Source organism: Pollachius pollachius, assembly GCF_949987615.1.
Source record: "Pollachius pollachius genome assembly, chromosome: 7".
In the NCBI taxonomy this organism is placed as follows: domain Eukaryota; kingdom Metazoa; phylum Chordata; class Actinopteri; order Gadiformes; family Gadidae; genus Pollachius; species Pollachius pollachius.
Window position 1 is genome coordinate 21,846,630 of NC_136940.1, and position 23,084 is coordinate 21,869,713.

Sequence of the window (23,084 nt, forward strand, 5' to 3'; positions counted from 1 at the left end):
GTGTCTGCCGGCCTAAAGGCCCTGAGTGGAGCTGGCTTGTACCGCCAGCTGCAAGCCATGTTAGACAGGAGCGTGGGAGCGCGGGTCCATTATATCCTAAGCTGTTTTGGCAACACGTTGTTCGTATGGGACGGGAGGGTTTTTTGTCATGTCACACACCCATGGCCCCAATGTGAATCCAGAGGAAAATGTTTCATTTTAATAGAACGGTTTACTGTTGTGTGACACAAGAAAATGGTTACCGACGGCACCCACGCCTGAAAATCAATTTTCGACGCCAACCAAATAGCCTCTGTCATGTAAAATCATTACGCAAGTTATAAACACACACTTGCAGACACACACACACACACACAAGTTACGGACGCACAACAACAACAACGGGCCAGGGGGTAGCTCACTAGGACAACACCAGGCTCCAGATTAAAGAAGACGGTCGCATTGCATCCACTGTACAGCTACCTTTTGAAACTTCTTTTTGCTATGTGCTCCATTTCATTATTGGAAAACACATCAGTTTTCCCCCCGGCTGCTCTGCGGTGCAAGGAGGATTCCTAGACAAGGAAGAGGAGGACTGATAAAGGGAGAATTGATTCCAGCTAGCAGCAGCAGCCATGGTGAAGGTGTCTCAGTTTAGACCTGCAGCTAATCGTCTCTCTCTCACTCTCTCTCTCTCTCTCTCCCTCTCCCTCTCTCTCTCTCTCTCTCTCTCTCTCTATTTCTCTCCCTCTCTCCCTCTTTCTCTCTCTCTCTCCCTCTCTCTCTCTCTCTCTCCATCTCTCCCTCTCTCTCTCTCTCTCTCTCTCTCTCTCTCTCTCTCTCTCTCTCTCATCTAAAGGCAGGTTGTCACAGAGGCAACATCAATCTCCCGCCTCATGACTTCTTAAAGCCCGCCTGCTCCCTTGATGCCTTATCACTTCATCGGCAGGCCAGATTAAAAAGGTCACCTCCAACTTTCTCCCAGGCAACTCTAACAGGTCGCAAAACGGAATGCATCGATTACCGCGCATGTCTAGCGGTCTAGCGCCGGTGGATAACACAGGGGCGGGCGAGATAAGAGTGCTTTTGTTTGACCCGCTGCTGCACATGCCTTGGAAACCTCATCAGGGGGGAGAGCCACGGGTGCAGCAAAGTGGTCGTCGTTACAGCCGAGGCTCCTTGCTGGAGCTCATTTAATATATCTGAAAGAAACGTATCGAGCCAGGCACACAAGGAATGATTGCATACTCAGACACATTATCAGGAAATTGCCTTGAAAATAATCTCAATATACAGCACACAGTGTGGATAAGCAACAACAAGGGGGGAGGGCGGCTGCGTGGGGAACCTAATATGAGTCTGTCTCTGCTCCAGCGAGCGCCTCGCTTTCGCTATAGATGAAGAAGGCAAGGCCCGGGGACAGCTGAGAGATATGTAGGCAGCCCACACATATCTGATGATGTACAGGCCTGCCTGCACGTCCTAAAGAGAAATACATTTTCTAGCTGGCCTTTTTTATAATTGTTTCCCCCGCCTTCCCTCCCCCAGAAGGCCCCTGGAGCCAGGGCCGGGATGCTCCATGTGAAGGGTCTGGTGTGGTAATGGGTCATAGTGATGCATTCTTCCTGCAACTAGCTTAATTGTATTATCAATCTCGTCCAGACAGCGCTGCAGCCCCACAGCTCTGGACACGTAACTGTCAGGCTATTTCACGTTAGCATGAGGGGAGGGTGGGGGTGTGGGGGGGGGCGGCGTTGACTCACGTCTGCAGGGGGGCTAACTGGATGGCTAACCCCGGCAACAACAGAAACCGGACACTGTACCATCTCTTTTTCTCATGTTATCTTGCCGTCGGTGCTGCATGTTCTGTGTCTTGATGTGGTGGTTGTTGTTGTGGTTGGCCCCTGCCAACACTAAATACAAGTTTGTTCCAATTCTATGTTATCTTTTAACAAGTTAATTATGTGGAAGTCTACACAGGCGGTGGATGAAAAGAGGAACACATGACAGGAGAACTGACAGAGGAACATCTCCCCAGGTCTGCTCTCTGCTCTGCTCTCCAGTCTCCTCTCCGAGCGCCCCCGTCTCTTTGTTTTCTGTTGTTGTTTCGTTTTCTTTATTATCCTGCATGCACTCCCTATCTCCCTCCTCCTCCCAGTCCTGCTCTTTCTCAAGAGTAATCTTCACTGCAGCTCCAGCCGAGAGAGAGACAGAGAGAGAGAGAGAGAGAGAGGGAGAGAGGGAGAGAAAGAGAGACAGAGAGAGAGAGGGAGAGAAAGAGAGACAGAGACAGAGAGAGAGAGCGAGAGACAGATATTTGAGATAAAAGTGCAGGAGTGGAGAGGTCCTTGGCGAGCCCAAGGCAAGGAGAAGGTCAACAGGCCTGCTAAGACGACCCTGTTATCATCCTGCTAGCATGTTATCGGTGAGCCTGCAGTCACGCTTATTTACAGTTATTGCTCCCTGTGGGTGCGCACTCTGGCGCCTTGGGCTGATGGCTCTGTAATGAGTTCAGGAACACAGGGAGAATGCGCAAAAAAGGGGAGGGCCCAAATGACTAGCCGACAACAAACTGGTCGGCGACACAAAAGAGCAAAAAAAAAAAAAAAAAAAGGAACGAAAAAGTCGTAACAAAAAAAGAAGGAAAAACAAAAGGAGGATTAACTCCTGCCGGCTGACTTCTTCTTTGCACGGTTCTTCGTCATCGCCGTTCTTTTATGGTCGTCCGGCGCCGCGACGAATGTGTTCTGACCTGCAGACGACCACATGTGTCATAAAGAAGTACGGCCCGCTCTCATCTCAATGTTTCAGACTCCCTGTTGTAATTAGGTTTGTCGATAGCTTCCTCTTCGGGATTTATCCTCCCCGGTCGCTGTGGCACTGTCTGCACTAATCGGAACTGTCCTTATTTTACGGATGAACGTGGCGACAGAGAGAGTGCGGTGAACCGTGGGGGTTGTCCGCGTCGGGATTGACGACGTCTCCGAATCCTGCAGTGCTTCTTTAACTGTTGGGAATGTCACAGTGGAAATCTTTCATTGTGCAACAGCTTTTCAATCTGGGGAATTACACTAAGTGCTGCTACTGTCAATGCAATGCCAGCTTTACAGCGAGTGAGTGGAAAAAAGGAAATGAAAGAGCAGGAAAAGGCAGTGCTGAATGCCATTCAAAAGGCATTGGCAGAAGATCAAATGGGTTTTTTTGTGCAATCATTCTGCCAGGCACTGTACCCTAGCGCGGTGCAATTTACTTAAGGTAAATTAAGCAACAGAGCACTAAAATATAGACGACAAAGTCACACAAGATATAAATAAAAACACGATTTATTTTGTAATATACCATCAAGGCAAATCCATGCTTTGACAAGCTAATCCCTCTTTTTTTCCCCATCGGATAAGGGAGATTAAGAGACATCATTTGGTAGTTGGATTGAAAGACATAATTCACCATAGAGAGAAGCCCATGGAGCTTCCTTTATATAGAAGGAGGCTGTGGATAAGCCGAGTTCCTAATGTGGGGAGGGTAAATTAAATGATTGTTGATAAGTTTTTAGTCAAGTCGATTAGATATTGTAGTGCATGTAGATTGTTATTAAGGCAATGATAGCAGGAAATTTGTGTGTGTGTGTGTGTGTGTGTGTGTGTGTGTGTGTGTGTGTGTGTGTGTGTGTGTGTGTGCGTGTGTGTGTGCGCCTGAGTACTTATGTGTGTGTGTGTGTGTGAGCCTGTGTATGTGTGTGTGTGTGTGTGTCTGTGTGTGAGTGTGTGTGTGTGTGTGTGTGTGTGTGTGTGTGTGTGTGTGTGTGTGTGTGTGTGTGTGTGTGTGTGTGTGTGTGTGTGCGTGTGTGTTTGTGTGTGTGTGTGTGGGGGGCGGGCTTAATGTACTCGGGAGAGGCACCTGTTTAGACCGCCCTGCTAAGCCTGATATAGTAACCCAAGTCAACAGATTGATGGATCAGATATCGATCCAAAAGCGCAACATTTAATGAAGCTGGCAATAAATTGCCTGGAAACATATGAAGTTAGAGCCGGTTACCAGACAGCCTGAGGTCCAAGTATAAACCAGAATAGACGGGAGTGGAACAGCCCTGAGTTCAGTATCATTCGGTCGGCCTTGCAGTTATTATAAGTCACTTCATCTAATACAATTCACATATATCTGTTATAAAGAATGTAGTAAATATGTCTGTGTGAGTTAGCTTAAAATGGATTTAAAGCTAAAACACCAATTTGAACTTAGCCTCTGCTTTAGTTTAATGGGAGCTCATAAGCGCCCAATGTCCAGTGCTTATGTCTATTGAAGATGAGAAGTTTCTGTTCGACCATTAAAATTGCTTTGAAGCACAATGATATTATATTGTCACATTGTTGCAACATGTTACATTACAAACGCTTGCGATTACATACTAAAATACTATAAAGTACTACCAAATACAACAGGTATTCAGTATCACCCGTACCAATTGTTCAAGAGAAAGCCTACCGGAGGATTGCATTTCAATGTTGTTACTGCAGGCAGTAATCACAGCAGTTGCTTGGATTCAGACCAAAATGTACTCTGTTCCGTTTTCTGTCAGTATTTCACCCTTCACTTTATAAGCATATTCTGTACATGAATTTGTGATATCAAACATACCCTGGCACATCAATGAAGCTCATCTGGAAGAAAAAGGCTTTCTAAATAAATCAGCAGAATAAACACAGGCAGCTTAAAAAACATGAACTGGTAAAGCGTTACAAATCCTCGCCATTTTCCCAAACTGCACCCCCTTGCCTGGGATGAAAAATGACACGTCTGCTCTGAAACTGTGTTTATGGCGTCAGTATTGCCTGGAAATGAATTACTCCATCATTGAAGCCTCGTGTGCAAGCACCAATCGTGCAACACAGAAATCTTGTCACAGTCATTTACACTTAGGAGATTCTAGAATTATGGAGACAAAATATATTGTTTTGGTCTTGGGTTTTTTACCTTGCCAAATGTTGGCCTAGAGCCATCAACTTGTTGATGTTCAAGAATATGCTTCCTGGTCTGTCGGAACAGACAACAGCCCAAGGCTCGAATCTAAAAACCATAAGTAAAAAGGTATTTCTTTTAAATTAAATCTTTCCTTGACAAATAATTGACAATATAACCGTTGATTAGATCCTGAGTCACATTAAGGCTACATCTTATTTCCTGTAACCAAAAATGTTTCCCATAAACCTTTTATAAATCCCCATTGCAACTCCTTACGCTCAGTTTATATTCAAATTTCCCAAATAAATGCAGTTATCTTGGGCTTGTATTGGTTGACATTTTGAGAATAAGAGGAGCCAGCTGGTCCTTATGCATGGCTTGTATCTTCGCCATCAACAATTAACTTACAAAACATTGAGGCTGTTTGAACTGCTTCCTGGCAGAGGAGGCATCCCAGACCAGAGCAAACGAGCCCATGTGCTCGCAAACTGATTAGTTTGACAGGCGCGAATATCAGACAGGATTATCGCTTTGCTGCATTTGCTCTGCATTTCACGGACGGCTCTCCGATACCACCCTTCATGGTCATGCTTTTGGGACAACGCTACGTTCTCGTGCGATAAACCCAGAAGGATGTTGTCTGCAAATATTATGGCTCTCAGATGGACCGTCGTTTGGTGGTGTTTGTCCTGCCTGGACATGCAAATGAGGAGGAAGAAGATGCACGTGGAAAAAAACAATAACCCAGAACCATGGCGTGGCACCGTGGCGGGCTATTGATCCAGTAAAAAGTTGCTGACCATTTGAGGGTTTAAAAGTCCATGTCTTGAAGACCGTCCTTTGTAGTTTTAAATGAGTCTGGCTCAAAGCAAAAAGGCTGGGGAGAACGGCGTGCCTCTGTATGCAGAGCCAACCCCACATTGTGACGCTTCCCTCAGGGTCAAACCAATATAACACATCCCAGCTCACACAGCATGAAATGGTGCAGAGACAGGAATAAAATATGCCTTGCGAAGCCGGAGGGAAAAGACAACCAGTATAAGGAAAAACACTTCCATAATAAAGACTAATCACTTATGGATACAAATGACCGATAAATAGAATAAATCATAACAATAGTCCTGCCAACGCTCTCCCCCCCCCCCCCCCTCCCAACCACCCTACCACCAGACAACCTGAATTCATCTCCTTACTCGGCTTCTGTCTTAAAGGAAGAACAGAGGAGGAAAAGGAGAAAAGAGACTGAAGAGGCTATTTAGTGATTTGGGCAGTGAAGCTTCTCGGGTGCCAAGGACACGTAAGAGAGACAAAGGGACTGGTATTGCCACTCAATACATCAGACGTCAGCCGGGCTCCCCCCCTCTCAGACCAATGGATGTTCTCTTGCAGAAACCCCCCCCCCCCAAAAAAAAAACAAAGAGCGAGATCTATCCGAGGTAAGTAGACTTCACCCGAACGTAACGGAAACGGCAGAGTGGCAAAAAAAGTGTTTTTATTTTAATTGCCATGTTCGGGTGCGGTGAGATTAGTGGACAAAACGTTCCCTTCATTCTGGTTTTTGTTTTGAGTCAAAGCAAAGGCAAAAAAAACAAAGCCTACCATTTTCTTTTTATCCATCAGTGCTGTTTTATTTTGTGCGTTTACTAATTTCTAATTACCTGTTGGTCTCCACCGTGAGCACATCAGAGATGATGCAAAAGCGAGAAGCTCTGTTCCGAGGCGAGCAGGTCCGTCACACCACTCCTTCTGAGCAGCTGGTGTGGTGATTACAATGTGTTCCTCTTCTTTAATCAATGGACACTCAACTATCCTGATTCATTGGCATTTCAGATTATACAAATAACTTGTGACAACAAAGGCTGCACCAACCCCGCCATGCCCGTCCACTCTTGTTGTTCCCCGACTTTCTCTCTCTCTCTCTCTCTCTCATACATACTCTGTCCCTCCCTCTCTTTCATACATACGCTCTCTCTCTCACTCAATATCTCCCCCTCTTCTCTTTTTCTTTCTGTGAAATTTTCTCCGGCTCTAACTCCAATCAGCCATGCCTCAGAAGGGCCTCACAATTGCAAAATGGCAAAACATTTCTTGAGGAAGATAAGGCTGCATGGATTTGGTGCACTGCTTAGTAATGGAAAGAGCAGAGAACAACAATTAAACGTTCATCAGCAACAAACATTGGAGCTATTTTCTAGCGCCGCTGTTTAAGCTACATTTATCCTCATTAGTCATCTCTCACTAGAATTGTTTTTTTTTTTATTGGATGCCTTTTTATTTTTTGACTATTTCTCCATTCTCTTGGCAATAGGGGGGGGGGGAAACAATTATTCATCTGTTATCATTACTGTTGGGCGATTTTCAGAATCAGCAAAGCAAAGCCGTGGAATGCTCTCGCAAATACTCTAATGTCATGGGCACAAACATGCAGTTTGGAGGGAATGCTACAGTATCAGCAGACATTAAGAGAGACATTATTTTTACTTCATCTTCCACTGATGATATTGTATTAATAAATTACATCTTAACCATTTTATTATGGAATGAGTCATAGTCACAGTCACCCTGATAAAAATACAGCTGATAAGAAAACAGACAAAGTGCATCAAACCAAACCATCAAGGACTAATATCTATGGCTTAATGGATTCAAACATTGTCCACAGGGACTCAAGAGTGAGATTTGTAATGTACAACAGGCTGTTACTGTGTGTTGTATTAATGTAGTTGAAATAATGTGATGTTGGAAAGCTATAACATTATTTGAGAAAATAGTGATGATTTCGATACAGGCCTAATATGCATTACCGAGCAATTCATTTACATTATCTGCTTATTTTAAGGACGATTTCCCCAGTCTTCAAGAGTGAAAAGGTGGATTTGATGACGGGAAAACAGTGGTATAAGAAAGTTGAAATTGGGCCTCAGACCGAAGAGCACAGTAAAGTACAGTAGCATACCTTGAGGCCCTAATAGAAGCTATCCCCCACAAAGAGTCGGTCAGCTCCCCTCCATCTCTTACCAAGTGCTTCTGTGAATGAATTGACTGCACGGATGCAGATGCAGTCAATTCACGCTGCAGTTAATTCATTTAGTCTATAAGTTGTGCTGTAGAAAAGGCTTATCAATGAACCCCATTAAACATCTCTCACCCAAGGGGAAGGGGATGGGGAGTGGTCCTTTAACCATGCAGGCCATTGTCAGCAGACAAAAGACCAGCTAATCAATTGCTGCTTAATTACTTGTGGTGTATGGTCCAGAGGAGCAGTAAAACAGAACGCAGGCGCCAGTGTCATCCTCGGCACACACACAGAGGGCTCGTAATGCTTTGCAGTGAGGCCGCACATCACAAGGGCAGATCCATTCACAAAAGAATTTAGAAAGAACAATATCATTTTGACCCAACCAGGACTGAGAGATAACGCCATTATTTGAATTCATACCCAAGTTACAATTCGGCTTATCATTTGCACGTTATATATTGTGTCCCTTGACACAATGTATGACAATAGACTCTGGCTTTTTATTTCCAGATTAGAATTTCCTACAATGATTTTCTGTGACCAACAGTATCCCAAGTATCCTGAATAAGAATAAGATATGTTTTGCATATTGTAGCTTTTAAAAAAAAAAGTGAACACCGCTACTTTATGCACTCTACTGTCTGCAACAATGCTTGGTGTTGATCTTTGAAGCAACTCTGGGTATTCAGAGCCACCAAGGGCAAGGACATTCCCTTATTGTCAACTAGAGGCCCGATTAATAGTTATTGGCAGCTGAGAATGACTCCACGAGTAAGTTGAACCACCTATGAAAAGATATAGGTGACCATGACTCAAACTGCATAGGGCTGACAAGAAAGTGAATGGCATCTAATCTAAATGTAAATGAGCTTCTTTACACCCTTGATAAACAGTTGACGTAACCATTCTTGTCTAATAAACCAATTCGGTTTCATTATGCGGATATCCAAAGAATAAAGTTTGAACATTCGGGAAAAGGAGGAGAATAAATGTCTGCTCAATAAGAACACATGCCCCTGCCTGTAGGTTCAGTGCAGGGTGTATGATGTGTTAAGACTGAAAGCTCTTTCTGAAAACACCATTATATTGTGTTCTACATTTACGTTTTGGAAAAGGTAAAATGGACACGCTGTCACTGAGGGCCATTCCAGGCAATTGAAGGATTATACATGCCTGCACCACACAGCCAACACATGCGGCATACGCCCATAGTATTTGAGTCTTTTCCAATTCCCCTTCTGTCAGCCACAATATGCATTGGACTGCTGAGATGGGGGAGGCGTCAGATTGTCTGTGAAGGATGGATCTGGACACTCTTGTCTACAAAACAAAAAAGTCAAATTTGGGTATCTTAAATGTCGTGCTGCTTTCAAATTTGAAATCAACACGGTATGAGAGACACGACACACAATATGAGAACAAAGGCATTGTCAACACAATTGAGACATGTAAGTGACAACACAACATGGCGTGACTACTGCAGTGTTTTGTTAATCAAAATGTGATTTAAAGGCTAATAATTGAACTACTGATATAACTGAGCGGAAGGCTGATTTAACATAGACCATTGACCTATGTATATTTTCAAGAATACTGACAGTGCCAGAAAAGTAAAATTCTTAAAGTGTATCCCTATGCAGCTAATTATTATTCAATAAGGTTAATAACCACCAATGGTCATTACAAACCAAGAGTTCCATCAGAAATTAAAACAGCAATTAACAGCCACCATCTACGTAGAAACCATTACACCATGGTGGTGTTTGTGACTGCAACATGACATTCATTTGATATTAGCTGGTGAACGTCAATTGGCCTCCCCTTTTCAACTTATGTAATGCAGTTATTTGAAAGATATTAATATCAATTCTATGATTCAGTCGGGGGGGGGGGGGGGGGGCATCCGGAGCCGGTAACAGTTGTATGTTAGCCGATGTGAGTGTGGGACCTGAGCAACCATTAATCAATGTCTGAGCACCTCAGCCCCCAAGTCATCTGGGAAAATGGGCCAATTTATAGCAAGGGCAAGCGCCATTATTTTAACATTGATATCTCGGCAAAGAATTTAAAAAAGGATGGTAAATGTTTACAACTTTGCATTCGGCCAAATCGTTAAATAAGCACCTTCATGGGTCATGTACTTCAAAGTAAATTAGATACTAATGTTTGTCTACTTTCTGTTCTTTTTGGCTTTCTAGGTCTGTACTGCGATGTTTGCAGTATGCGTTCTATAAATGAGCGCTTGATGCACCTTCAGTCCAATACAAGTTAATCAAATGGGTGCAGAGAATAAAAGAACATATTGGAAAGAAGATGTCAACATTATGAACTATACTATGAAGGGAGAGAAAAATTGAAAAAATCCACTTTAGAGTAGAACATTCCGTGACAGCTGGGCCAAAAACATCAGAAATAGATGAGGTAAAGTTAAGGCTCAGTCTGCAGAAGCTTAAAATGAGCCTGTCTGTCAGAAATATGAAATCTGAGTCTCATCTGAACCTAATCTTAACGCTGAGATTCAGTCCCAAGGAGACCTGCTGATTCTCGGAATCACTCTTGTGTTTTAGTGTGTGTGTGTGTGTGTGTGTGTGTGTCTGTGTGTGTGTATGTGTGTGTGTGTGTGTGTGTGTGTGTGTGTGTGTGTGTGTGTGTGCATGTCTGCCTGTGTGTATTTGTGTGAGTATGTATATGTGTAATATTGATGTGTATGCCAGCGTGTGTATGTGTGTAGGAGTATGTCTGTGTGATTGTGCGTGTGTGTGTGTGTGTATGTGTGTGTGTGTGTGTGTGTGTGTACGTGTGTGTATATTGTATAGATGTGTATTTATGTGCCCACTAGACCCTGTTACTATTAAAGAAGCACTTTACTTGCGTTGCAGTGCCGATCAACAGGCAGAAAAATAACAAAGGTCCATAACAAAGCACACTCAAACAAATGATCTCGATACCCTGCCTCTCTTCAACAAGAACGATGGGGATGGTGGGAGAGCAATCACTTATTAGCTTATTAGCTAATATGTTTAATTCTCATTTTGTGCTGTGGTCTAATATATTTACTGTTAAAAGCCAGGTTTGAATATTCACTTGTAAGATCAATATTGTAGACTATTTCATTGTTCATCCTGAAAGAATCACTTTATTTTCACAAAATACTAGTAAATTTAAGTGTGACTTTAAAATTACACAAATTAAGCACAGTATTTATAATTTAGCAGACGTTTTAATAAGAAGCGATTGTCAATAACAGCAGATGTTCTTAAGATCAGATATTTTGCATCATGCTCAGGGATGCTTACAAGGAAGCTGTGGACAAGATGGAAACCGGTAGCTTTTTCCTGGGAGTCAAACACTATCCTGACCCCAACATTATGCAATAATACCTCAAATGTCCGACCAAATAGCCAATTGTGTGAATTTTAATTGGTTGTGAAATAAGGTAGTCTAAAATACATGGGCGGCATGTGGCTCAGTAGGTAGAGCGTAGAGCTGCTCGATTATGGAAAAAATCATAATCACGATTATTTTGGTCAACATTGAAATCACGATTATTCAAGGCATTATTTTTGAATTTGAAAACATGATGTATTTATTCAGCATGTCTCTCCCAAAAACACTTAGTAACTGAGCACTTCAAATTTCCAAATGGAAAAAAAAAATAGTTCAAATCTAAAATAATGTACCCATATGTATCCAGCTGTTCTGCACTTTCTATAAAACGCTTAATAAAAAAAATTAAAAAATAAAAAGTTTTGTGATCGTTAGATGCTAAAATCAAAATCGAAATTTGTCATACCAACTGCCCCTCGAAATCGAATAGCGTCATACCAACTGCTCCTGACAAGGAGTTAGGGTGAAGGCAACCATGCAAGGTTGACACTGCCGTCGGTGGGTGAATGTGTGCATGAATGGGTGAATGTTAGGCAATATTGTAAAGCGCTTTGAGTGGCCACTCCCTGGAAAAACTAAATGAATGGTAATGAATGGTAAATGGAGTCCATTTACCATTTACCATACGGGCTACTAGTTTCCAGCTTGAACTGTGAATCGAAGCGGTCATCACAGTGACTCACCGCTCTCGAAGCAAGCATCGAAGACCAGGTGTCCTTTCCGCTGGGGTCCAGGGTACCCTGGTGGGGTGACCGTCAGCTTGTTGACGTTGCCCACCAAGGCATCCTCTCCACCTGCCTCACTACCTGGAGAATTCACAGAAACCATTGTTGGTCAACCACTTATGCACAGCAATTTCTGTATTAAATGTATTCCTTTGTTTTGGTGGATGTTATAATTTTTGATTAATTGACTTGTTATGACATATTGGTAGTATTTTCAGTACAGGTTTATATTATGACACAGACACTTTAACTAAGAATAATTTCATAAATCAGCACATGTTATAAGGGTTGAGTGTGATGATGTGTCAGTCTAGATGAATATAATCTCATTTGTTTTGTTTTGATAAATAAGATTCCATGTAAATCAGAAACATTTGACTACTGCACTTGACTTGACTTACTGAGGTGACAAGTGACAGACAGCATCACAATGTTTTTGTATGAAAACTTTATTTGAAAATTGCAGCAGAGATGTATTCTGACTTGTGACTTCAGCTTTTCATCATCTCATAAACATAACAGTCAAAATTTGTTTTGAAAAAGAAACCTTGCATAACCAGTATGATTTAATGATGGTTAATAACTCAATGCAATTCACACCATGCATGTAAATAATTAAGTATCCCTTAAATTGTCCTAATTGCTACACAAAATAATTGATATTGCTGCTATAATGCAATTAGTTTAATTGTATTGAAGTTATAGTTAGACTGAATTTAAATGACTGTCCCATCGTTGTCTTGAATTCGGTTGATGGTAAATGAGGCAGCATTAAATACGCAAATTGATCACAGCTAAAATGCGTCAAACCAACGTTTGCAAATGGACAAGGTAAGGCAACAATCGATAGGAGACAACCCCCCGTGTTATCATTTGGCGAACACCAGCCGAGTAAACCTTTAAAATCATTCTCTAGCGTATGTATCACAATGTTGTAATATCATTTGAGGCTCGGAATGCTTGTCAACTACATGTATCCACAACAATGAGTAGAATCACTTTGTTGTCAGTAGCAACCAAGCTAACTCATAACACATTATTGAGATAGCTGTTGTTTACATCCATGCACCTGCATGCTAGCATGCTAGCAGAGCACACGCTGGCGTTACTATCCTGGCATGCAACATTATAGAAGATGATTTCTAGGTGAGAGAGGCGGATGCTATTCCTTGCGTTCGACTTGTTAGATGAAACGAGGAGAACGCTTGCTAACAGCTACATTTACACACCAGTCTCGACGTCTTTCATAACATTCTCCTCCATCTTCCTCTCCGTATGTGCCCCGCGCGCAGAGGACGCTGAGTGTTACCAAGGCAACGTGGGAACACACTTGCGTGACGTGAGGTGAGGCACGCATCGATTTGCATCAGCACCAAGGAATTATATGAAATACAATATAGTAAATGATGCATATTGTTATAAAACATATGTTATTACAAAAAAAAAGTTGAAATGCTAGAAAACTAACATTATATGTCAAACCTAAAACAACAGATTTTAAATGAAATTAAAAGAAAGGCTTTCAAAGATAACGCTCACAGTCTTGTGGTCAATAAGTAAATTAAATTGACTTAAATTTAATCCAAATTGTTCTGTAAAAAAACTACAATAGAATTGAGTCGGATTACAAACAATCAATTCAATGAATGAATATAATGGGCTACCAACAATGAAGCTGTCATAGGTAAAAAAGAAAGAGGGAGATGTATTTAGGTCGAGTGAATACTGAAGTGCATCCACTACAACAATAGTATGCACGCACATTGCTTCCCATATATTCAGCCTCACTGCCGTGGTCACAATAGCAATTTCAGAGGAGGAGGACTGCCCATCACAGCAGGTAGCATGGACGTCTGGAATTACCCAGCAGATTGATTAAAGCTGGAGGATTTTTCGACAGTCGCTGTATAGTAGATGTCATCAGGGCCAATCAAGCTTGGCTCTGATTCATTTTCCATTACAGGGGCTGCACCTGATTAAAGGTATTAAATGAACGACCACAAGTCCTGAAGCAAGAGGAACACAGGCAACAACTGCTGCTCATTTCTAGGTCTAGACGCTGGTTTCAAGTGGGGGCAAATGAATTTGACCAGGGGAAGGTCAATGGTTTTTGTGTGAGTGTGATCTGTATTTGATGGTGGGCATCAACAGGCCGCTGAACAGATAGGTCAGCCTGATTATTTCTCAGATGACAGGACGACTATCCTGTGCTCCTCCGTAATATTTTGCCCGAAATTGAAAATTGAATAGCCGTCCTTCATGCTATATCATTCCCTTAACTCTGGGCCAATTAAAGAGCTGCATGGTGGTACAATCAGTCATTTTCAAGCAGGGGAATGATTGAAATTGAATTATGGGGCGAGTAGGGCAAGAGAAATGAATTGGATATGCTACATGTTTCCCTTGTATCTTGCGAGTGATTTAATTGAGAGAATGCAGGGACGTGGCGGAATGGTCGTCTGAAGTTGTTCTTGACACTTACCTATCAGAGATAACATGGCTACCTGACCCGGAGTCCAAAAAGATGAGCTTTAATGCGTGATGTTATGGCTAGAAAAACCTATTACTACATTACTACCTTTGCAAATCACTTAGCCATATATTCAAAAACGTTGCAATATTATTTGTATTTTTTTTTAAGTTGATAATAGTGTGCGTTGTGTTGTTGAGTGTGCTCATATTGTGTATTCTAGTGCACCTTTCTAACTGATTATCATTCAGGCCAAAAAATACAAAAAACTTTACACTATTTGAAATGTGCGTGTTTGAAGTACAGCACATGTTGTAGGGACAGTACAAAGCGATTTAATGAATGCATCACTTAATGGGGAAAAAAGACCTTGAAAGAATAAGATTGTCCTTTCTGATATTCCTCACTATTTAATTACCTCTCAAGAGAGTTTGTTTTTATTTTTCAAATCAAATGTTTTTCAAGACCTCAAATGAATTCTGAACACATATGGGCTCCGCTGTAAACTACCCTGTCATGTTTGAATGTAACTATGACAGTATGGTATAGCACAAGTTGAGAGCATGGGTCTATTTTTAGCATGTGCGTGTGTGGTTTAGTGATGGTAGGACACACTACAACGCATGCTTTCTAGCAGAACATGGCCGTGAACCTCTTGGGGATAGGTGAGTGCTAGTCTTACAGAGAATATCTTCCAACTGCCCTTTTAAGTGTTTTTGAAAGACGCTCCTTCTTCTTAAGTGTAAAAGTGATCAAAAAAGGTAGGCTCTCGTCGCTAGCGACGGCACCTCGGCTGTGCGCACCATGGAATGGTCCATGGCTGTGGAACAGTCATAACATATTTTTTTATATAACTCTTTGTTGTCGTGTTATTATGTTTGAATGGGCAGCGGAGGATGTGTGTATGTGCACGTGTATCTGTGTCTGTATGTGTGTGCATGGCTGCATTTGTTAATGTCATCGGGTGTGGGTTTATTTGTATGGCATGGTAGATACAGGGAAACCCTTTTTATCCCAGACGTTTTATGGGTGGTCCCCTCATAGTTGCAGTCCCTCATCCGCGATCTAGGAAGTCATGCAAAAATCAAGGCAAGCAATGGGAAGCCAGAGACAGGTGGTGTGTCTGTGTGTGTATATGTGTGTGTGCACGGGAGGGTATATGTGTGTTTGTGTGTGTCTGTGTGTGTCTGTCTGTGTGGGTGGGGGTGTGTGTGTGTGACAGTATGTCTGTATGTGTTTCCATGTGTGTGTGTGTGTGTGTGTGTGTGTGTGTGTGTGCCCGCACATGTGTGTGCTCCCACGTTTGTGCGTGTGTGTGTGCGTGCGTGTGTGTGGAGGGGTGGGTGGGGCGCACGGCCGGTGGATAGTACTGGGCAGCGGGACACAGAGAATCACTATGGTGACAGCAATCAGGGGGCTCTGGGGAGTTAGGGGAGGGTCAGGGAGGAAGGCTTGAGAGGCAGCTGACGGAGGAATCAGCCCTCACTCTGGATGATTCAACTGACAGCTCCCCCCTACCACCAGCATTCCCCCCCCGCCCCCCTCCCAGCCCCAAGGCACTGCCTGACCCCCCCACACACACACACACACACACATGGGGGGGGGGGTCAGGCACAGGGGACTTTGCAGAACAGGGATGTGGCTGGTCGCCCTTTTGTGTGAGTTCAAATATTATACAACGCAGTCATACTTGAGTCTTGCTGAAAAGACGTATCCTTGTGTAACACATTTATCCCCAAAAGATTGGGGAGATTGCAGCATTTCTTGTCATTTTTGTCCAATGGATAGTGTGAGCGGATAAACACCATGAAACGAGTCAATGTATGTGTTGAATGTAAATGAAGCATTCAAGGTTTTCATATTCTACGATGGGAAATACAATTATTTAAAGTCACTCAACCTTACACATATTTAAATGTTGAAGATTAATCCTGTCCCTGCTGGTATGTGGGAGACATTTAAAATATAGACAATTCAGAACAGTGTTCTTGGGGGGGATATGGATTTCAATATTATTGAAATCAATAATATATTTCAATATTAATCTAAATCAATATCGTTCAGCTTTGACTACAAATCTCTCCAGGTATTTTTAAGCTACGAGCTAGTTGAAGTGCCCACTGCGACTTTAACCGTTGCCATCAATCTATTACACTATTCTTGCTCTCCCGGCCATCTCCCATCTCTCTCTCTCTCTCTCTCTCTCTCTCTCTCTCTCTCTCTCTCCCTCTCTCTCTCTCTCTCTCTCTCTCTCTCTCTCTCTCTCTCTCTCTCCCCCTCAAGCTTTCTCTCACTCTCTCTCACACACACACACACACACACACACACACACACACACACACACACACACACACACACACACACACATGTATTTTTTTTCAAACCACCCTCTCCCCCAGCTTTCAGCTCTGCTGGCGATGGTCCACCTCAGCAGATGGTCCAGTGTCAATAGGCTGCTATTAACTGGCCACTCTCCCCTCTCTGGGCCAAGGGAGGAAAAGCACATCCAAACCACTGGGGACAAAGCCCTATCAATGCCACTGAACCACCAGTAATGCAAAATTGTGTCCGTTAGCTTTGTTTATTAAATAACGATTCCCTGATTCATCCTAGAACCAGTTTATATTTTTACTGCTATTTTTAAGGAACACCTCTATTGATGAACTTTCTACGTTATTAAATTACAACCATTAAAGTACACATTGGATACCCTTGCTCTGCATATCGCTGAATTTGATATTGCATATTGACATCAACAATGTACAAGGCTCACATCCCGATCACTTGTTCTCCCTCACCTCAGTTTCTGCTGTATTTTCCTTTTGTTTTCTTCTTAGTTTGTTTCCCTGGTTGGGAACTCCCTGTGCCAGGCCGGCTGAGCGTCCTGCCTCGTCATCTGGGCACCACGCCCCGACTGTGGCTGCTGACAACACGCCGACCACCTGACCTTGGTGCTTGCACCAGCCCAGCCCTCCTCCTCTTCGTCCTCCTCCTCCTCCTCCTCCTCCTCCTCCTCCTCCTCCTTACTCCTCCAAGCAGCCAGCTGCCTCTCAGGTACCCTTGATCCACGAACATGTAGGTCTCTGAATGGAGTTTTTTTTTTTTTTTTGTATGTGTACAGCATCTTTACCCTGAGACCTCTTGGGAGTTGCTGAATGCATGCTTTCTTTCTCTTTTTTTGCTTCCATATCTTTCTATCTGAAAGTCCTTGACAGTCCTTGTCAGTTGAATCCACCAGCTGGTTTTGTAAGAGCTGTAATTAGATAAGGGAGCCAGGCAGAATTGATCCTTCACCTCTACCCCGATACCTTTATCCTACTCTCTCTTTCTCTCTCTCTCTCTCTCTCTCTCTCTCTCTCTCTCTCTCTCTCGCTCTCTGTGATCTCAAAGCCAGGGTCAGATAGCCGAACGGTGTGAAGCATCTACCTGTTGTCTCACCCCACCTGATATTAATACATTTTATTCATTTTACGGACGGAAATGAACAGGAGAAGTGGAGAGAGGAGAAAGAAATATGAGTGTGATGGAGGAGAATGGTCGTAGTTGTGGGCAATGGTGGTGTCGCTGTCGCTAGAACAGTCTGCCCACCTTGTGGTAGCACGGTGAACTGTAGCTGCATCAATGCGTGAGCAAGGGGGTAGGTGGAGAGAGAGATAGGCAGAGTATGTGTAAGAGAGAGAGAGAGAGCGAGAGAGAGAGCGAGCGAGAGGGTGAGAGAGAGAGAGGGAGCGAGAGAGAGAGAGAGCAAGAGAGAGTGCGAGAGAGAGAGCGAGAGAGAGAGAGAGAGGGAGCGAGGGAGAGAGAGAGAGAGAGAGAGGGAGCGAGAGAGAGAGAGAGAGAGAGAGAGAGAGAGAGAGAGGAGTGAGAGAGAGAGCAAGAACCAGATTCAGGGAGCGCTAAGGAGAGAGCGAGAGGAAGTGATAGAGAAAAAAGAGAGTGAGAGAGAGAGAGGGAGCAAGAGAGAGAGAGAGAGAGAGCAAGAACCAGATTCAGGGAGCGCTAAGAAGAGAGCGAGAGGAAGTGATAGAGAAAAAAGAGAGTGAGAGAGAGAGAGAGAGAGAGAGAGAGAGAGAGGGGGGAGTTTAAACTAAGAGCTATGTTTTGGGACAGGCTAATCTGCCAGTGAGCAGTGTGAGGTTCGGAGTGTATTGTGTGAGCCAGTGTGCGGGGGACAGATAAGGGAGCCAGCCAGCCTGCCAGCCCAAGCAACCGACCGCCTGACTGCCTGTTTTAATGTGCTGACTCTGGGGAGATTTGGGAGGGAAAAAAGAGAGAGAGCGAAAGAGAGCGAGAGAGAGAGAGCGAGAAACATATTGACTCCTCAGACGTGCGCGGACACCCTGGGCTCGTACGCCACCACTACTGCCACCACAGTCAAGCGAGGTCCACTATCAGAGAGAGAGGGGAGAGAGAGAAATCAAAGAGGAAAGAGAAACCTGAAACATTCAGAACCCTGAAAATCTAAACCTGAGGATTTTGTATCACCCCACTACCTTTAACCCGCACTTCTTCAACTGCTGCTTTCCTTTTTTTATTTTTTATTTTTCTTTATTTGTTTGTTTGTTTGCTTTTTTGTGTTGTTTTTTTCCGGGGACTGACTCCCAATCTGTGAGGCAAAGGAGGAAAGAACTGAAGGGGAGACCACTGGCAGAAACCAGAGAGAACAAGGAACGTGAAAGAGCAAAAAAAAGCACTGAATCTGAAGATGTTCGAAATAAGCCGAACACTCAACGCCGCGTTGTTGAGCAATGAGGTAACGACACCCAATTTAGTCAATTCTCTTCACCTCACCTGTTTTTTCCCCGTCTGCTGCCAACCATTTTGTCTTGTGTGATATAGTGTGTCTGTGTTTGTGCGTGTCTGTACATTTTTGTATGCTCATATTCAGAGGGACAGAGGCAATGATTGATAACAGCGACACTGTAGTATTCTCCCCTCGGCATGGCGGTCAGTACGGAGAATAAGGGATTGCTACGCTACTCACTCTCATCCCGGCTTGCAGTAACAAACGGAGAGCTAGGACTGGGGCTGTTCCCATGTGATGCATACTACTTTACGCCGTCTAATTTACGACAACCAAAAAAATAGCCCCCCCCCCCCCCCCGAAAAAGCATGGTAGCCATCAAAAACCTCGGCTTTGCTCGTGAAATTTTTGGCCACCTGGGGCTAGGCTCGTATGTGTGCACACATGAGCACATGTGTGCGTGTCCGTGTGCGCTTGTAGGCGTGACTCTGAATTTGTGTACGCGTGTGCGAGGATACACACACACGCATTTGTGTGAGAGAGCACACTGTTCTGTAATCCCCCCTCTACCTCTTCTTTCTTCCTGTCCTCCCCCCCCCACTCCTCCTCCTCCTCCTCGTCCTCCTCTTCGCCCCATTGCTGCCGCTGTCCTTTACCATTCTCTCGCTACCCCTCTCTGTCTCTATCTATCTCTCTCTCTTTCTCTCTCTCCCTCTCTCTCTTTCCCTCTCTCTCTGTGCTTCCTACCTGCTGTTATCTGTTCTCTTCCGCTCTCCTCCTCCTCCTCCTCCTCCTCCAACCTCCATCCCCTCCGCCCTCCTCCCCTCTTCTCCCTCCCTCCCTCCCTCCCTCCCGTCCTCCCTGCCACCCTCCCCTCCCCTCTCCTCCTGTGTCTTGTGTATGAGCGTGTGTGTTCTGCTAGCAGCATCTCAAGATGATGGCGAGGTACGGGCAGCTCTCGGGACTAGCAGCCAGTGGCGCGGGCTCCGTCCCCGAGACGCACTCGCCGCTATTTCCCAGGGATCCCCTGTCGTCGCCAGCCCAGCTGGGCTACAGGTCACCCCTGGTAAGAGGATAGACAGACCAATATATTTCCATTCATTTTTAATGACCACACCGGCTTGATGGGGGTATCAGAAAAGGGAGGGCTTCGCTTGAGGATAGATCGGGGGGATAGCCAGCGCCTGCCGAGTGTGTACGTGGTGCATGTGCTAGTAGGAGCTGCAGGGGTGAACATGTGTGGGTGTACGTGTCTGTGTGTGTGTGTGTGTGTGTGCGAGGCAAGAAAGAGAGAGAGAGACAGCAAGAGAGAGGGGAAAAAGAAAGCAAATCAATTGATGGTATACGCACCGTATTCCCGATTGGATTGCTTTAGTAAATATTTACATTGTTATGTACGTTCAATTACGGCCGCCTACTCCGTCTTTAGCCTCTGCCAGTCGGTTTGCTATCAGGGGAACGGGAATTGTTTTGTGTGTGTATGCATGTGTGATGCCGTTGATGTGCGCGTTTGTGTGTGTGCGTGTTGATAATATGTTTTTTATTCAGTTCACTGTCAAGAGAGCGCGTTGATGATAACGACTCTTCGGTTCGAGATAAATGAATCTATAAAACTGGCCATTTTGATAATAATAAGTATGTATGCATGCAATAATGGTGTAGACTCTTGTAAGTCATAATCATTTTCTAATTGCTTGTACACTGAGACCTATGACGGCATACTATGTAATCCATGGCTTCAATGTTAACAGCGAAATGAGCATAATTGAATTATTAGCGAGTGAAGAGGCAGCGGAAGTGCCGGCGATAGTCAAGAGTGTATTCTGTTCTTGAGTCAACACCACGGTGCCATTTACATAGCAAAGCAGAGTTCAAGGGAAAAGGGAGGCGGGCGAGGGGGAGAGTGAGAGAGAGTGAGAGGCAAAAAAAAGTGGGCATGAGAAAAACCCTGAGCGTTTAGGCAAAAAAAAAAAGTTGGGAGAAAATCCTTGCCTCGCTGCGTTAGAGCGACATGAAGCTGTGGGTGTCTAATCGGCTGTTTGGGGGCTCTTGCTTGGTGGGGCTTGTGGCTCAGGTCCCCCCCCCACCCCCCACCCCCCCAGCCCATAGCCCACCCACCCCAACCCCAGAGCCTGTTGGAAGCCTTCGTAACCGCTGTCATGCTGCTGACGAAGCCCGGGGGTACCTGTACTGTGGATGCTTATGCAGGGCGGAGAGAGGGGAGAGAGGGGGGAGAGGGAGAAAGGAGAGGAAGGAGAAGGAGAGGGTAAGAGGGGGAGAGGGAGAGAGGGAGGAGAGGAAGGAGAAGGAGCAGGGAAGAGAGGGAGGAGAGGGAGGTGAAGGAGAGAGGGAGGAGAAGGAGAGAGGGAGGAGAGCAAGGAGAGGGGGAGAGGAAGGAGAAGGAGAGAGGGAGGAGAGGGAGGAGAGGGGGAGAGGAAGGAGAAGGAGCAGGGTGGAGAGGGAGGAGAGGAAGAGAGGGAGGAGAAGGAGAGAGGGAGGAGAGGGGGAGAGGGTGAACGGGTATATGAGTACAGGGATAGAGGGGTGTACGGGTATAAGGGCAGCATGCGGGTATGGGATTGAAAGGCACTCCGAGAGGAACAGGGCTCCAAGGATGTGTCGTAGATTTCCAAGGCGTCCTCGGAGCGCGCCCAGTGTTTACGTGTTACGGGTAAAAACAAATCCCCCATGCTAAATGATTTCCCTCACCCCATATGTCGATTCACAATATATATGCTTTCTATCCTCCTGTCATGTTGAGTTTCCGTCGAGGGTTTATTGGACCAATTGCCAGGGAATTCTTTGTTATATAAATATGACTGCTACAATGCTTTTTTCTTTGTATTCATATGTTAATATGATTGACATTAAAGGTGCAGAATGTAATCCATGTTGCTGAGCTCATGATCAATAGCTTGTCACGCGCCATGTGATTAATAGTCGTATTAATTTCATGGTAAGGCATAGGCATATTGAATATAACTAACAAAGTAAATCAATCAAAAAATCACAAACGTATATTTTCACTTTCCTAATAAGCCATAAAAACTGTAATTCAGCTTGTGAATTATTGCTTGTAGTTCTTGGAAAACATCTTAGTAACACCGTCTTTGTTTTGTCTTTTCATTTTTTAGCGTGGGTTACGGTTTATGATCAGGCATATCCACTTCTGTGTGTGTGTGTGTGTGTGTGTGTGTGTGTGTGTGTGTGTGTGTGTTTATGCGTGTGTGTATGCGTGTGAGCATACGTGCGCGTCTGTGTGTCCCTGTGTCTGTATGTGCGTGTGTCTGTCTGTGTGTGTGTGTGTTTGTGCGTGTGTGTGCATATGTGTGCGTGATTACTCTGTTTAAAACAGACCATCGTTATGGTGATTAATGGTGCCTTCATTAAGCACAGCTAGATCATTTGCATACATTAGATAAATGTGCTGGAAGATTCTAATGGCTTTGGTGTGTAGAGCCTCAAAAGTGGCTAACAATTTTCTACCTTTAAAACAACTTCAGTTTTAAAATAGGATTAAAACATCCCCCCTCCTATATTGTCAGTGTATAGTGCATCGCAGTATGAGTTTCTCAGTATGTTATATTTCCTGCCTCTGTTTAGTGTTCAACCAGTATGGTCCATGTCTTTACATTGAAAGTTTGTTTGAAATATCTTAAATATGGTGAATAATTTATATGAGCAGGCAATTGTTAATGGAGGGCTTGCTGTATGATTGGTCACTGTGAATAAATGAATAAATAGCTTAATGGCTTCATCCTGTCACCTACTCTTGCATTCAGGTTTGCTGCTATCTTACAT

The 23,084-nt window shown here is 44.1% G+C and overlaps 2 protein-coding genes across 5 annotated transcripts in view; one reads left to right on the forward strand and one right to left on the reverse strand.

The window, feature by feature from the left end:
- Positions 1-13,805, reverse strand: part of agbl4 (AGBL carboxypeptidase 4) — a gene marked incomplete at both ends in the record, with an annotated part of 247,957 nt that extends 234,152 nt beyond the window's left edge. Inside the window, 3 exons of the mRNA XM_079740054.1 lie at positions 12,028-12,146; positions 13,295-13,367; positions 13,796-13,805. Coding sequence (XP_079596180.1) covers positions 12,028-12,146; positions 13,295-13,367; positions 13,796-13,805 — 202 coding nt within the window. The remainder of the gene's footprint in view (positions 1-12,027; positions 12,147-13,294; positions 13,368-13,795) is intronic.
- A 5,439-nt stretch (positions 13,806-19,244) lies between these two features.
- The window catches only part of elavl4 (ELAV like neuron-specific RNA binding protein 4), a gene marked incomplete at both ends in the record, with an annotated part of 68,841 nt that continues 65,001 nt past the window's right edge, over positions 19,245-23,084 (forward strand). For 2 of the 4 annotated variants that reach the window (XM_079740416.1, XM_079740417.1), the window contains 2 exons: positions 19,245-19,292; positions 20,209-20,349. In XM_079740416.1, coding sequence (XP_079596542.1) covers positions 19,245-19,292; positions 20,209-20,349 — 189 coding nt within the window. The remainder of the gene's footprint in view (positions 19,293-20,208; positions 20,350-23,084) is intronic. The other 2 variants (XM_079740418.1, XM_079740419.1) reach the window with 1 other exon arrangement.